The 12,575-nt window shown below is 35.0% G+C and overlaps 1 protein-coding gene across 7 annotated transcripts in view; it reads right to left on the bottom strand.

Moving 5' to 3' along the window:
- Window positions 1-12,575, bottom strand: part of KLF12 (KLF transcription factor 12) — a 527,148-nt gene that overhangs the window by 187,292 nt on the left and 327,281 nt on the right. For all 7 annotated transcript variants that reach the window (XM_004371422.1, XM_023726731.1, XM_023726732.1 and 4 more), the window contains one exon: window positions 1,956-2,502. In XM_004371422.1, coding sequence (XP_004371479.1) covers window positions 1,956-2,502 — 547 coding nt within the window. The remainder of the gene's footprint in view (window positions 1-1,955; window positions 2,503-12,575) is intronic.

The raw sequence follows: 12,575 nt of genomic DNA, 5'->3' as shown, positions 1-12,575 counted from the left end.
ATGTTGTGGGGTTGTTAACCAATGTCATAAAACAACATGTGTAGTACTGTTTCATGAGAAACTATTTGTTCTGTAAGCTTTCACCTGAAGTACAATAAAAATAAATTAAAAAAAATCATAAGTTATTGAAAAAAAAATTCACACACTTAATCTGTGAATTATAAAAGAAAATAAATATCTGATGTGGCCCTTTTTTATGTTATTATTATTCAAATAGACTTGATCATTTCCATTAGAATGATTATCACTATCAAAGAGGGTTCAGCTCAAGTAAAATCCATGAAAAGGACACCAGTCCCTATTTTTCCTCTACTTGTTCACAAGAGGGTGGGGGACTAGTTCCTGGCCTCTGCAGCAAACAGTACAAAGGAGAGAGGTTGTCAGGTAAGCAGTGAATGTCTGCATCTCAAGTTTGCAGTCTAAAATTCCTGTATGATGTGAATGTTGAGACTTTTAACTTAATGAAACTGAGAAGGTGAAATTTATTTCATGTGCTATGAAGAAACTCCTTGCAAATAAAACAATTAAGCTGGCGATGGTAAGAATGTATCTGAGTTCATAATGAAATGTTATTTCTAAGTACTGAATCCTACCTTATACAATAACCAAAACAACTATGTTTACTAGCATTTTATGAGAAGGCAGTGTTTTATGTATTCATCAGTCATATTTTAATTATGGGTCTCAGTGGTAATATAGTTTCAAAGCAAAAAGTAATTAAAATAAAAATTCTGAATCCATCATCATTTCTAGGTTCTGAAGGCAAAATACATACATGTGTATTCAGTTTAAAAGGGAATAAGTCAATGATTATTATGGGCATGTTACATTTCTATAGGGGAAAACAGAACCAAACCCACTGTTGTTGAGTCGATTCCAATTCATAAGTGACCCTACAGGACAGAGTAGAACTGCCCTGTAGGGTTTTTAAGGCTGTAAATCTTCACAAAAGCAGACTGCCACATCTTTCTCCCGTGCAGTGGCTGGTGGGTTTGAACTGCCAATCTTTCGGTTCACAGTAGAGCACTTAACCACTGTGTCACCTGGGCTTCTTTTACGTTTCTATAGAAGGGTAGCTTATTTTTTCAGATTAATGGGAAAGCATTTACAACATGATGCTATTACAATTCCTTCTACTGAAAAATGGGGGGAAAATTAGAAATTACACATAGAGAAACAACTTCATGATCAGCTACATAACTATCAAATTAACTAACTGGGTATTACTAGAAATAGTTATATAGCAAAGTATCTTCCTGACTTCTAAGCCTTAGAAGGGAATATTAAAATTGCATTTTGAAATATCTCCATCATATTGAGTCATCCTATTTTTTTAAAATAATATTATAACTTAGACTTATAAGAAGATAAGAACCCAAGTTACTTCTATAGTCAAACACCCAACTTTTAATGATAACATACAAGTTACTCAAAAGTGAATTATCAGGCATTCCAGGCACTGCAACTTCATGGCATGTTATACTATTGTCATCCAAATAAGTTCTGCTCTGAATAGATGAAACAAGATACATATTGATTTTTTTTTAAATTCATTATCATTAATTTCTATAAGGGATTTATGCATTTATGTTTCATGAGCAAATGTGCTAACCATAAATTGTCCTTCCTGTCTGAACACCTGAAAGTGAGCATTATTTTGCAAATTTAGATATTTACATTCTGACATTAAATGCCTTGATAAATAAAAATTAAAAATATTAAAAAAATAAAATTACAAACTAAGTAAAACTGAATATATACCTACATAAATATGGGGTTAGCTCCTATTAAACTGTGTCCCACTCAGTGGCTCACCAGCTGATGCCTCCATGGTATTCTGAACAGAGTTTTTTTGGATGTACTATGTTTGCATATGCTGTAGGCTCCTTTTACTGAAAAAATTAATAATTAATTTTAGTGCTGAAATAAACCAAAACTTCACCTGTGTCTCTTACCTTTGCCATGGCTTCTCCCATCCTCCAAAAGGGGCACTACAATAGTGTTGTTCACATTTCCAGGTGACCGTACAGCTGTGTAGACAACAGGCACCGACTGGACCACCACAGGGATGCGGTGAACGTGACTCAGTTTGTTAGACTGTAAGTTCATGGGGCTTGAAGGTGGTACAGGATGGATAATGTGCAAAAACTGCTGGCCTCCTACACCAGACGCAGAGGCAACAAGGGGCCCTGGCGTTAATACTGTTGACGAAGATGATGCTGAAGATACTGATGTTATAACAGTTGGGGATGAGGCTGGACGACTAGAAGACGATGAAGAGGTTGAAGTAGAAGAAGGTGAGGAGGCAGACGCTGTCATGGAAACTGGGGAGGATGAAACGGCTGTAGGGGATATCCTGGCTTTGTTTATTGACAAGTCCACTGGCTCAGTTTGTGTTTGGAAGTGATCTACAGATAACGAGTCCTCTGGGGGCTCCCCTTTCACATTATTTAGCAACAGGGGAACAGCTTCCATATCGGGATAGTTGTGGACGTCTGGAGACTGCGTGGAGAAAAATAAAACACATGTTTATCTTTATTAATCATGCATTTAAATAGACGGCTGATTTATTAACTTGAATCTTTTAAAAATTTTCACTGATTACTATGGAACTAATGTTTATTCACCAAATATTTGAGGGATTGCTCTGTGACACTTACCAAGATTAAAATTGCAAAAATACATAAGAGAGAGTAAAAGAAGCCCTCTGCCATAAAGACATTTTCGTTCATGTAGGAGAGACAGACACAATCATTAAAATACACTCAAATAAGTGCTCTATGGAGGAGAAAAAGGGGCCATAGGAGCCTAAAAAAGAACAGCAATTTTGCAGAAAATTTTCTAAAAGACAAATTAAAAAAGCAAAGTATAATATACTTAAAACTGTATCAATACTACCTATTTAATTAGAAAACATTTTGTTAGTATTTTGAACAATCACTGCATTTATGAGTTTCAGTTTCCTCAATTATAAACTAATGAAGAGTTTTGATTAGATAATCTTAAGTATCCTCTCCAGCCTAAAATTCTAGAATTTCAAGATTCTAACTTTACCCAATGCTGTTATAATCTAGAGACAAAATATTACATGGCAACAATACTGAGAAAACTTGAAAGACTTTTCCACTTTCATATTTAGTGCAAAAACTACTGTACCACATTCATCAGGAGTATTAAAAAATGGGTACAAAATTCTCTAACCTCCCACATCTGATCACTAAATTATTAAATACAAATCATTTCTAACAATTAGCTTATAACTTACTCTCAGAATATGACAAAATGTTTCTCAAAACAATGCACAGAGCAATTACAACTTACATTTTAGGAAATAACAATAACAATTTTAAGAACAAATTATCTTGGAAATTTTAAATTGTCTCTGACTGTTATTTTAATTTAAAATAACGACCATAATTTTGTCCAACTTTAGTTTGATTTTTTAACTTTTAACAAGCAAAATTTAATAGTAATAAAGATTTTACCCAGACTAACGTGCTCAGCATATTATTATTTTACATGAAATAAATTTATTTATACACTTATTCACTCATAAATTCATCAAATATTTATTGAATGTCTACTTTTGAGGCCCAAATGGCTCAAGAGTTCTTTCTATTGGTTAATGTGTATTAATGTAGCCTTAACAGGGAGAATTAGACTAAAACAGACTATTTTGATTACATCTAATTTGACCAGACTAACATAGACATTATTGCTTTATTATATAAGACCACAATTTTTTTTGTTTTATTATAGTATTAGAACAACAATACCTAAAATTATATTAAATTGGTTCATTTCATTCTATGTTGAATAAAGGATTTAGCTTACTACAACCCCCCAACCCTGCCCAAAGCTTGAGCATACACTTAAAGGAACAAAACAGGTTTCTTAAAGCTTTTCTTTATAGAAAATAATTATACCTCCATTCAGCATATACAATAGGCAGTAGTGCAAGGGCATTTTATTCAGCAACAATAAGAAAAGAAAAAATGTTAAGTCAACAATGGTGCCAGATCAACTAAAAAGGGAAACGGATTGATGATTTATTGTTTTTTCCTTCTTAACTAACATGGTTACTTCCACAAACACATGTGAATTAGAAAAAAATAAAAAAGAACCATCCAAAGTATCCACTGCATAAAATTCTAAACAAAAAGATTTTTGTTTTATGTACTGAAACTGAGAAAAATTTGTTTTTTATCTTCTCACAAACACTAGGGAAACAGAAGGAAAAAACCACCACAAATTATATGACTTATAAAAAGTGATTAACATTCTCTAGTCTTCTAACTAAACCAATATGTCGATTTTTTCTCAGCTTTATAGCTTAATTTCTTTGCAGAATAATATATTTTTTATTAATACATTATACACATACAGAAATTCTTTGCTGAAGTTGCTTTCATGAAAGATACCAACTGGTTTGTCATTAAAAATATAAAATACATCATTAAGCATATATCATTAAACACCATTGGTTTACTTGACTTTAACATTGCTTGAATACTGTCTTCTTTTTTCCTGTGTTAGAAATACTCAAAATTCTTAACTTGGAAACAGTGATTATTTCCAACTTAAATTTTTCTCCTCCTAACTATCTACTTAGACACAAGCTTCCTAGATATGTTTGCAAACCAAGGGCTGAGGTGTAATTTATCAATGCAGAAGCATTCCATACAGCAGGAGAAAGACTACTTTAACAGATTATGACAATACAGGAGTTGGTAAATAAGAAGTTTATTTGTAAAAACGTTGCATCTAAGGCATTAAGTTTCACAGAGCTTTACAAACTGCCTAGACTTCTCTACATTATAAATAAGAGTCCATCTTTGGTAGATATCTGTTTAATCCTTTACTGAGGAAAATATTCACTCCTTAAGCTGTTTTACAACAGGAGATGAGGAATGTTCCTCGTACAATTCTGCTGTATATACCAGAAAGCCATGAATACCAAATATTAAGAACCCCGAGGTGCTTTGAAATAGTTGAGACTTGCATAGCTTTTGCAAGAGCTCTATCCAAAATATAGAAAACGTTCATAAAAATAAGGAAGGATAATTCAAACCTTTAGACCAAAGACATCTTATTTGGAACCTTGGACAGATTATGCATGAATTTATAAGAACAAACATCAGAGAAACACGTTAGCTCCTTTTTCATAGGGAGCAGCTGAAATGCAGCCAGTGTGTTAAAAAAAAATGCTTCCTCAGTATAAAAGGGACAAAATTTTTTATTGCACAATTCATCTGTTTACAGTGTTGACATAATATCATACCTTATATTGTCTTATACTGTGATAATGTGGTAGGTAAACTTGTCTATAATTCCAGCTTCAGGCTGCACATACATATTTGTAAAGCCAGCAACACTGCATAAATATGACTTCAGAACAGCTAAGGTATACTCTTGCTCCTTCTTTCACAGAAGAGAAAAGAGATGAATGGCTGAATGCTGAAATCATCATTAGGAATTCATTTCATTACTTTTAGAAAGTGGAAGGTCAAAAGGTATTGGTTCTGACATTTGAATCCATCAATGTGAGCTGTAGTGAGGGGAACAGAGGAGTCAGCCAAGAGAAAGAACAAAAACAGAAGAGAAAACACTGGTGAGAAAACACCAAAAGGGAAATATGTACAAAGAACAGTTCGAAGGGAAGTATGTACAAAGAACAGCTTGACATTAAATGAAAGGGCTACACATTTTACAGAACATGAGAGAAGACGAGGGTGCGCCACCCAAGGAATAGCCGCTAAGGAGTAGGGACAATGAAATACCAAAAATAATAAACAAAGGTTGTAAGTTTTAAGTACCCTGAGAAAGAGGAACTACTGTGAAAGGAACAAAAAAAGGATAGGATTCCATACTCAAATTTTATCCTCAGTTACTCATTACTCAACTCCTGATACAGCATTGATGGACTACCCATAACAGTGTGAACTTTTGTTCCCTGTTTGTTTTTAATAAGAACCCATCAAGCTTTTTGCCTCAAGGGGTGACTTTAGCAGATTCTTTTGCTGTTGAGTCCCTGGTGTGTAAAGATCAAACATACCCTATACTCATATTATCAAATGAAAACACTACAGATTCTAATGCTGTGAAGACTGTATGGGAATCCTAAATCTTTGTAAAGTGGGATAAGAGTAATTAATTATTGTTTCTAAAAGATTAAATATCCTTTGAAAGAATCCACAATAAAGCTGAATTTTTAAAATAATTTTTTACAATTATATTTTTATATGTGTTAAGAATTGTATAAATACACACAGAAGCCCAACCAAGTAAATGTAACAATATATAAACTTCATAAAAACATCAATTTTTCCAAAAGTCTGAAAACACTGGCTCATAATAATCCACTGAAAAAACATTGCACATAATATTCTAGTGAATATGTTCTTTTTAATCATCTGTACATTAAATTTTTGCTTTTCTAATCAGATAATATTTTCTTGAATGATCATTTAAAAATGTATCTTCAGCTTTAGGCAATTTGTTAAATAAATGTAAAAATGAATCTAAAACTTCCTATGTGTTAGTTCTTAAGACTATTGTTAGCTACCATGGAGTGGACTCCCTGTGTACAGACTAGAACTGCTCCATAATGTTTCCTTGGCTGTAATCTTTACAGCAGCAGATCGCCAGGCCTCTCTTCCGAGGTGCCTCTGGGTAGGTTTGAACCACCAACCTTTCAGCTAGTAGTTGAGTGCGTAACCATTTGTGCCACCCAGGGACCTTAGTTCTCAAACTACCAAATGTGTTTTCTATAGTCAGTCATTATCGTCAGCTGAACCTTATTATGCTCTATCAGTGGACAAACGGCATTTTTAATACTAGCTGTGTATTTCAATCATGTGGTATTATTAAAAAGGAAAAAAAATTATGTCCGGACAAGACCCCAGAGAAATCAGTCAGTATTTTTGGAAAGCCCCCCAGAGATTCTTACGTATAGCCAGAGTTGAGGATCATTTGCCTAATATTCTGTTAAAATAAGCTATCCAAGATTTATATGCAGCCATAGTTTGTTCTTTAGTGGCCCAAGGCATATTGAAAGATGTGGCAATTGCACATACACTGAATGGCCCAACTAGCCATCCATCTAACTACCTATCCAATCATGCATCCATCCATCCATCTACCCACCCACCCATCCATCCATCCAACATTTAAATTAATTACATTTAAAATATGACTTTCACAATTTTTTTTTTTTAGAAATAATCTCATGGGAGTTTTTAGAAAAGATTAAAAAGTGATTTTGCTAAAACTACACAGCTCATGGCTTAACTATTTACAAGAATCTTCTTATATACTCTGTTGCATGCCCTGGTGGCTTAGTGGTTAAGAATTTGGCTGCTAACCAAAAGGTCAGCCGTCTGAATCCACAAGCCGCTCCTTGGAAACCCTGTGGGGCAGTTCTACTCTGTCCTATAGGGTCACTACAATGGACTTTGTATGGTATTACAGAAATAAAATTTAAATTGGACACAAAAGACTTAAATACATAAACTACCCCTATCACTTATTAGCTGTGCAATCTTGGTATAGTCATTAATATTCTCTAGGTCTTAGTTGATCCATCTATGAAAAGAGTAATGTTAATTCTAAACTCATACAATTGTTGTGAAGAATGGATTGAGGGCTTTTACATTAAGGCAGAGAAATGTGAGGGAGAGAAGCAAACAAGGAGAACTCTCCCTTCAACGGAACTAAAAATCCCAAACAGAATGTAATCTATGACTATATCTCAGAGGCGACTCATTGAACTTGGTGGTGTTATTAGGTGCCTTAGAGTCACGGTTTCAACTCAGGGCGACCCTACATACAACAGTCCAAAACACTGCCCAGTCCTGAGCCATTCTCATAATCATTGCTATGCTTGAGGCTGTCGCTGCAGCCACTGTGTCAATCCATCTCATTGAGGGTCTTCCTCTTTCACGAACCCTCTAAACTTTACCAAGCATGATGCCCTGCAGGGACTGGTCCCTCCTAATAACATGTCCAAGGTATGTGAGACGAACTCTCGCCATTTTCGCTTCTAAGGAGCATTCTGGCTGTACTTCTTCCAAGACAGATTTGTTTGTTCCTCAGGCAGTCCATGGTATATTCAATTATTCTTCACCAACACCATAATTCAAAGGCATCAACTCTTCTTCGATTTTCCTTATTCACTGTCCAGCTCTTGTATGCATATGAGGCAACTGAAAATACCATAGTGTGAGTCAGGCAACAGATTTGTCCAATGCAATACGTCGTTGGATTGCTTGACTGCTACTTCCATGGGCACTGACTGTGAATCCAAGTAAAATGAAATCCTTGACAACTTCAACCTTTTTCTCCGTTTATCGTGATGTTGCTAATTGGTCCAGCTGTGAGGATTTTTGCTTTATTTATGTTGAGGTGTAATCCATACTGAAGGCTATAGTCTTTGATCTTCATCAGTAAGTGCTTCAAGTTCTCTTTGCTTTCATCAAGGTTGTATCATCTGCATATCACAGGTTGTTAATGAGCCTTCCTCCAATCCTGATGTCATGTTCTTCTTCACATAGTTCAGATTCTCGGATGGTGAAAGGATACACACCTTTACTGACTTTAAACCACGCAGTATCCCCTTGTTCTGTTCGGACAACTGCCTCTTGATTTATGTACAGGTTCTTCACGAGCACAATTAAGTGTTCTGGAATTCCCATTCTTAGCAATGCTATCCATCATTTGTTATGATCCACACAGTTGAATGCCTTTGCATAGTCAATAAAACACAGGTAAACATCTTTCTAGTATTCTCTGATTTCAGCCAGGATCCATACGACGTTAGCAATGATATCTCTGATTCCACGTCCTCTTCTGAATCCGGCCTGAATTTCTAGCAGTTCTCTGTCGAAATTCTGCTGCAGCCGCTTTTGAATAATCTTCAGCAAAATTTTATTTGAGTGTGATATTAATGATATTGTTCGATAATTTCCACATTTGGTTGGATTACCTTTCTTGGGAATAGGCATAAATATGGATCTCTTCCTGTTGGTTGGCCAGGTAGCTGTCTTCCAAATTTCTTAGTATAGATGCGTGAGCACTTCCAGAGCTGCATCCATTTGTTGAAACATCTCAATTGATATTCCTGGAACTTAGTGTAAGATACATTCTGATGCAGGATCACCTAAATAACAGCTGTTAGAGAGGTACAGTGTTTGCTAAAAAAATAAATAAATATTTTAAAAGTACAGCTGAACCAGCTGGAATATGGTTAGCATTTTTAAGGTCCACTTATTTTAAACACATTTTCTCTTAAAATATAGAAGGCAGTCATTTGATGCTGTTTAATCTTTTTCACATTTTGAGCTTAACTGGCCCACAGGATGATAATATGGCAACTCATGGAATACATTTTAATTGACAAGTCTAATTTCTTAATTCTAACAATATAAAGAATCCATATCAATCTACACTTCAGTCTGTATCAACTATAATAATAATAATACATAAATATATTAATTGTTTTGGGATGTTGGTCATTCTTCAACAGTCTTATCATGGGCAGAGCATACTGCTGTCTCAGTAGAAAATTAGTTTATATAAGGTTCAGGGTCTCACTTGGTGATTATTTGAACATGCACCTTTAATGGGAGGTGCTAAAGAAAGTTACTGTATACTTCATATAAAAAAAGGAATTAAGCTAAATCTAAGACTTCACATCCTGTGATAATTTGCACTTTTAAGCTTCACTGCATTATTTTAAACACAAGTACATTTTAATTAAAGAGCTGTTATGGACTAAATTGTGTCCACCAAAAAGATATGCTCAAGTCCTAAGCCTGTGACCATTGCCTTGTTGGGAAAGAAAGTCTTTGAAGATCTTATTAGTTAGGTTAACATGGTGTCATACTGGAGTGTTGCTGTTGTTGTGTGCCATAAAGTCCATTCTGACTCATAGTGACCCTACAGGACAGAGTAAAACTGCTTCATAGGGTTTTCAAGGAGCAGATGATGGATTCAAACTGCTGACCTTTGCGTTAGCAGCCTGAACTCTTAACCACTGCTCCACTAGGGCGCTATATACTGGAATAGGGCGGGTCCTGATCCTAAATGTCTGGTACCCTTATAAAAGAGAAGATACAGAGACAGGGGAATTAGAGGAAGGACAGCATGGGACACTACAGCTACAAGCCAAGGATTGCCTGGAGTTACCCGGGTGTCTCAACGGTTAAGTGCTCAGCTGCTAACTGAAAGGTTAGTGGTTCAAACCCATCAAGTGGCACCTCAGTAGAAAGGCCTGGTGACCTGCTCCTATAAAGATTACAGACAAGGAAACCTTATGGTGAAGTTCCACTCGGCAACACGGGGTTGCTATGGGTCAGAATCGACTTGACGGCACCTAACAACAACAACAAACCAAGGCTTTGAATCGGTTCATTCTGGTTTGAACCTGAGAAATCTGCATTTCTAAAAAGTGTCCACCAATGCTAAGGATTCTATCCCAGATATACTGAATTAGAATCTACATTTTAACAAGATTCTTCTGTAATACATAAGAATCACCTGGGGATCCTATTAAACTGTAGCGTGGACTTATTAGCATAGGCTGGGAACTTGTCAGAGATGCAAATTTTACAGCAGGGGTTCGAACCCAATGAACCAGTTGGAAACCCTACAACAAACAGAAGCTAGGAGAGAGCTACGGTACAGATTCTCTCTTAGAGCCCTCACAGGGAATTAACAAGCCCAATACCCTGATTTGGACTCCCAGCCTCCAGAACTGTGACACAATAAATTTCTGGTTTTATATGGCCCCCAATTTGTGGTACTTTGTTATGGCAACCCTAGAAAACTAATGCAAGAGCCGAGTTCCTTTTTTTATGTGAAGTGCACAGAAGGTACACACTTAAGTTTTCATGCTTTAATTTCCCTCATTAGTAGGTGAAATTTTAAAGACATCAGTACCAAGCTTAAAGCAAGTAACTTGCAATTCTGACATGCCATTTATAATCTGTGCAAAAGTCACTAAATGCCCATTTGTGAAATGGAGCATACACTTCACTTTCCTCTCTGTTGTTTTATGTTATTAAAAAGGAAAGTCTATTTTTCAAGGTTTGTCTTGCATGTGTCCTGATGGTCATAATTTACCTTGCTTTCAGCCCAGTCATTTTTCTTCTTTACTCTCAATGGTCAAGGGCAAACTCTTAAACACAAATGCTGTACAAGTGTGTATTTATAAAACTGACACACATACACAAAATAACAACTTAAACTAAATATACTAAAGAAAGGACAGATAAATTTGTATTTCCTCTAAAAGTACAGAAGAGAGAATGAAAGGAAACAAGTATAAATACCCAAAACTGACAACCCAGAAGTTGGTTGTAAAAGTATTGAATGAGTTATCTATTTCGAGTAAGTGGAAGATATTTGAATGAATATTTAATTCAACTGCTTTGTATCAGTATCTCAAGAGTTAGCTCAAGAAATGATTGATCCCTTAAGAAAATTCAGAGTACATGCATAACTTACTATACTCTTTATGCTTTTATGTTTTCACATTTAAATTGAGAATGCCAAGCTTTAAAAAGAGTTAAAATACACATTTACATTTATCTCAAATTTTCTTTATTTCTTAGTTATTACATTTTTCCACTCAACTTTTTCCCAGGATTTTCATGAATCCTATTATTTGCCCAAAGCAATCAGTAACTATTTCTATAGTTGAATGCAACGCTGAAACTCTGGTTTGGCACGTGCATGTTGGGTGGGGAGGTATGAGGTGAGTAGGCTCTCCATTAGGGTGGAGGAGGATAGAGGAAATTCTGTTTATGTATTTTTAAAAATTAATGGCAGACAATCCTAAGCATTGATAAGGCTTAATAAACATGTTTGGACACGAACATAATGTGCTACAATGCAAGCATACAAATATTGGGCAAATAAATAATACTTTATTTTACCACATGATTTATATAGTCAATACTGGGTTCAAAATATTTTGGCTCTTAAACCCCTTAAATCCTACTCACCTTGTCACATTAAATGAAGAAGTAGCATCACTAAAACAAAGGTCAATAAAGGAAGACTATAAAGTTAGTTTTGTTCCTATATGCTTATAATTCCTTTCAAGGAAAGAATTTTTAATTGAATGTCACAAAGCACACAAAGATGTCTTAATAAAAATAGAGTCCAATACCAATGCTGTGGTGAAATCCAATTTGGTCTATTTTTTTAACTACCTTTCTTTGTAAAATTAATCAAAAATTACCATCACAACATTGTAAGCTAAAAAAAAAAAAAAGAGGTTAACCAAAGGTAATAGGCTTATCTTTTTTATCTCATGATTAGAACTGGAATTTCTGTTGTTGTTCTTTTGGTTTTAAGTTAATACTATTATTATTATTCAGTGGATGGCATAATATATTAAAGCTTCACCATATACGAGAAGAAAACACGTCTTTTAGACATTTAGGAAGAAAAGGTTCTTTTGAATCTTCATCCTAGGTTTTAATCTCACCCTAGTGCTTGAGGCAAATGTTCTCTGCTGGTTACCATGTTTAGCATTCTCAAATAGATTAATTTCCTCTGCTACTAGATGG

The sequence above is a fragment of the Trichechus manatus genome, unplaced genomic scaffold, assembly GCF_000243295.1.
Source record: "Trichechus manatus latirostris isolate Lorelei unplaced genomic scaffold, TriManLat1.0 scaffold00013, whole genome shotgun sequence".
NCBI lineage: Eukaryota > Metazoa > Chordata > Mammalia > Sirenia > Trichechidae > Trichechus > Trichechus manatus.
Note: the sequence above shows the minus strand (reverse complement) of the source record. Positions and strands in the feature narration are given on the sequence as shown.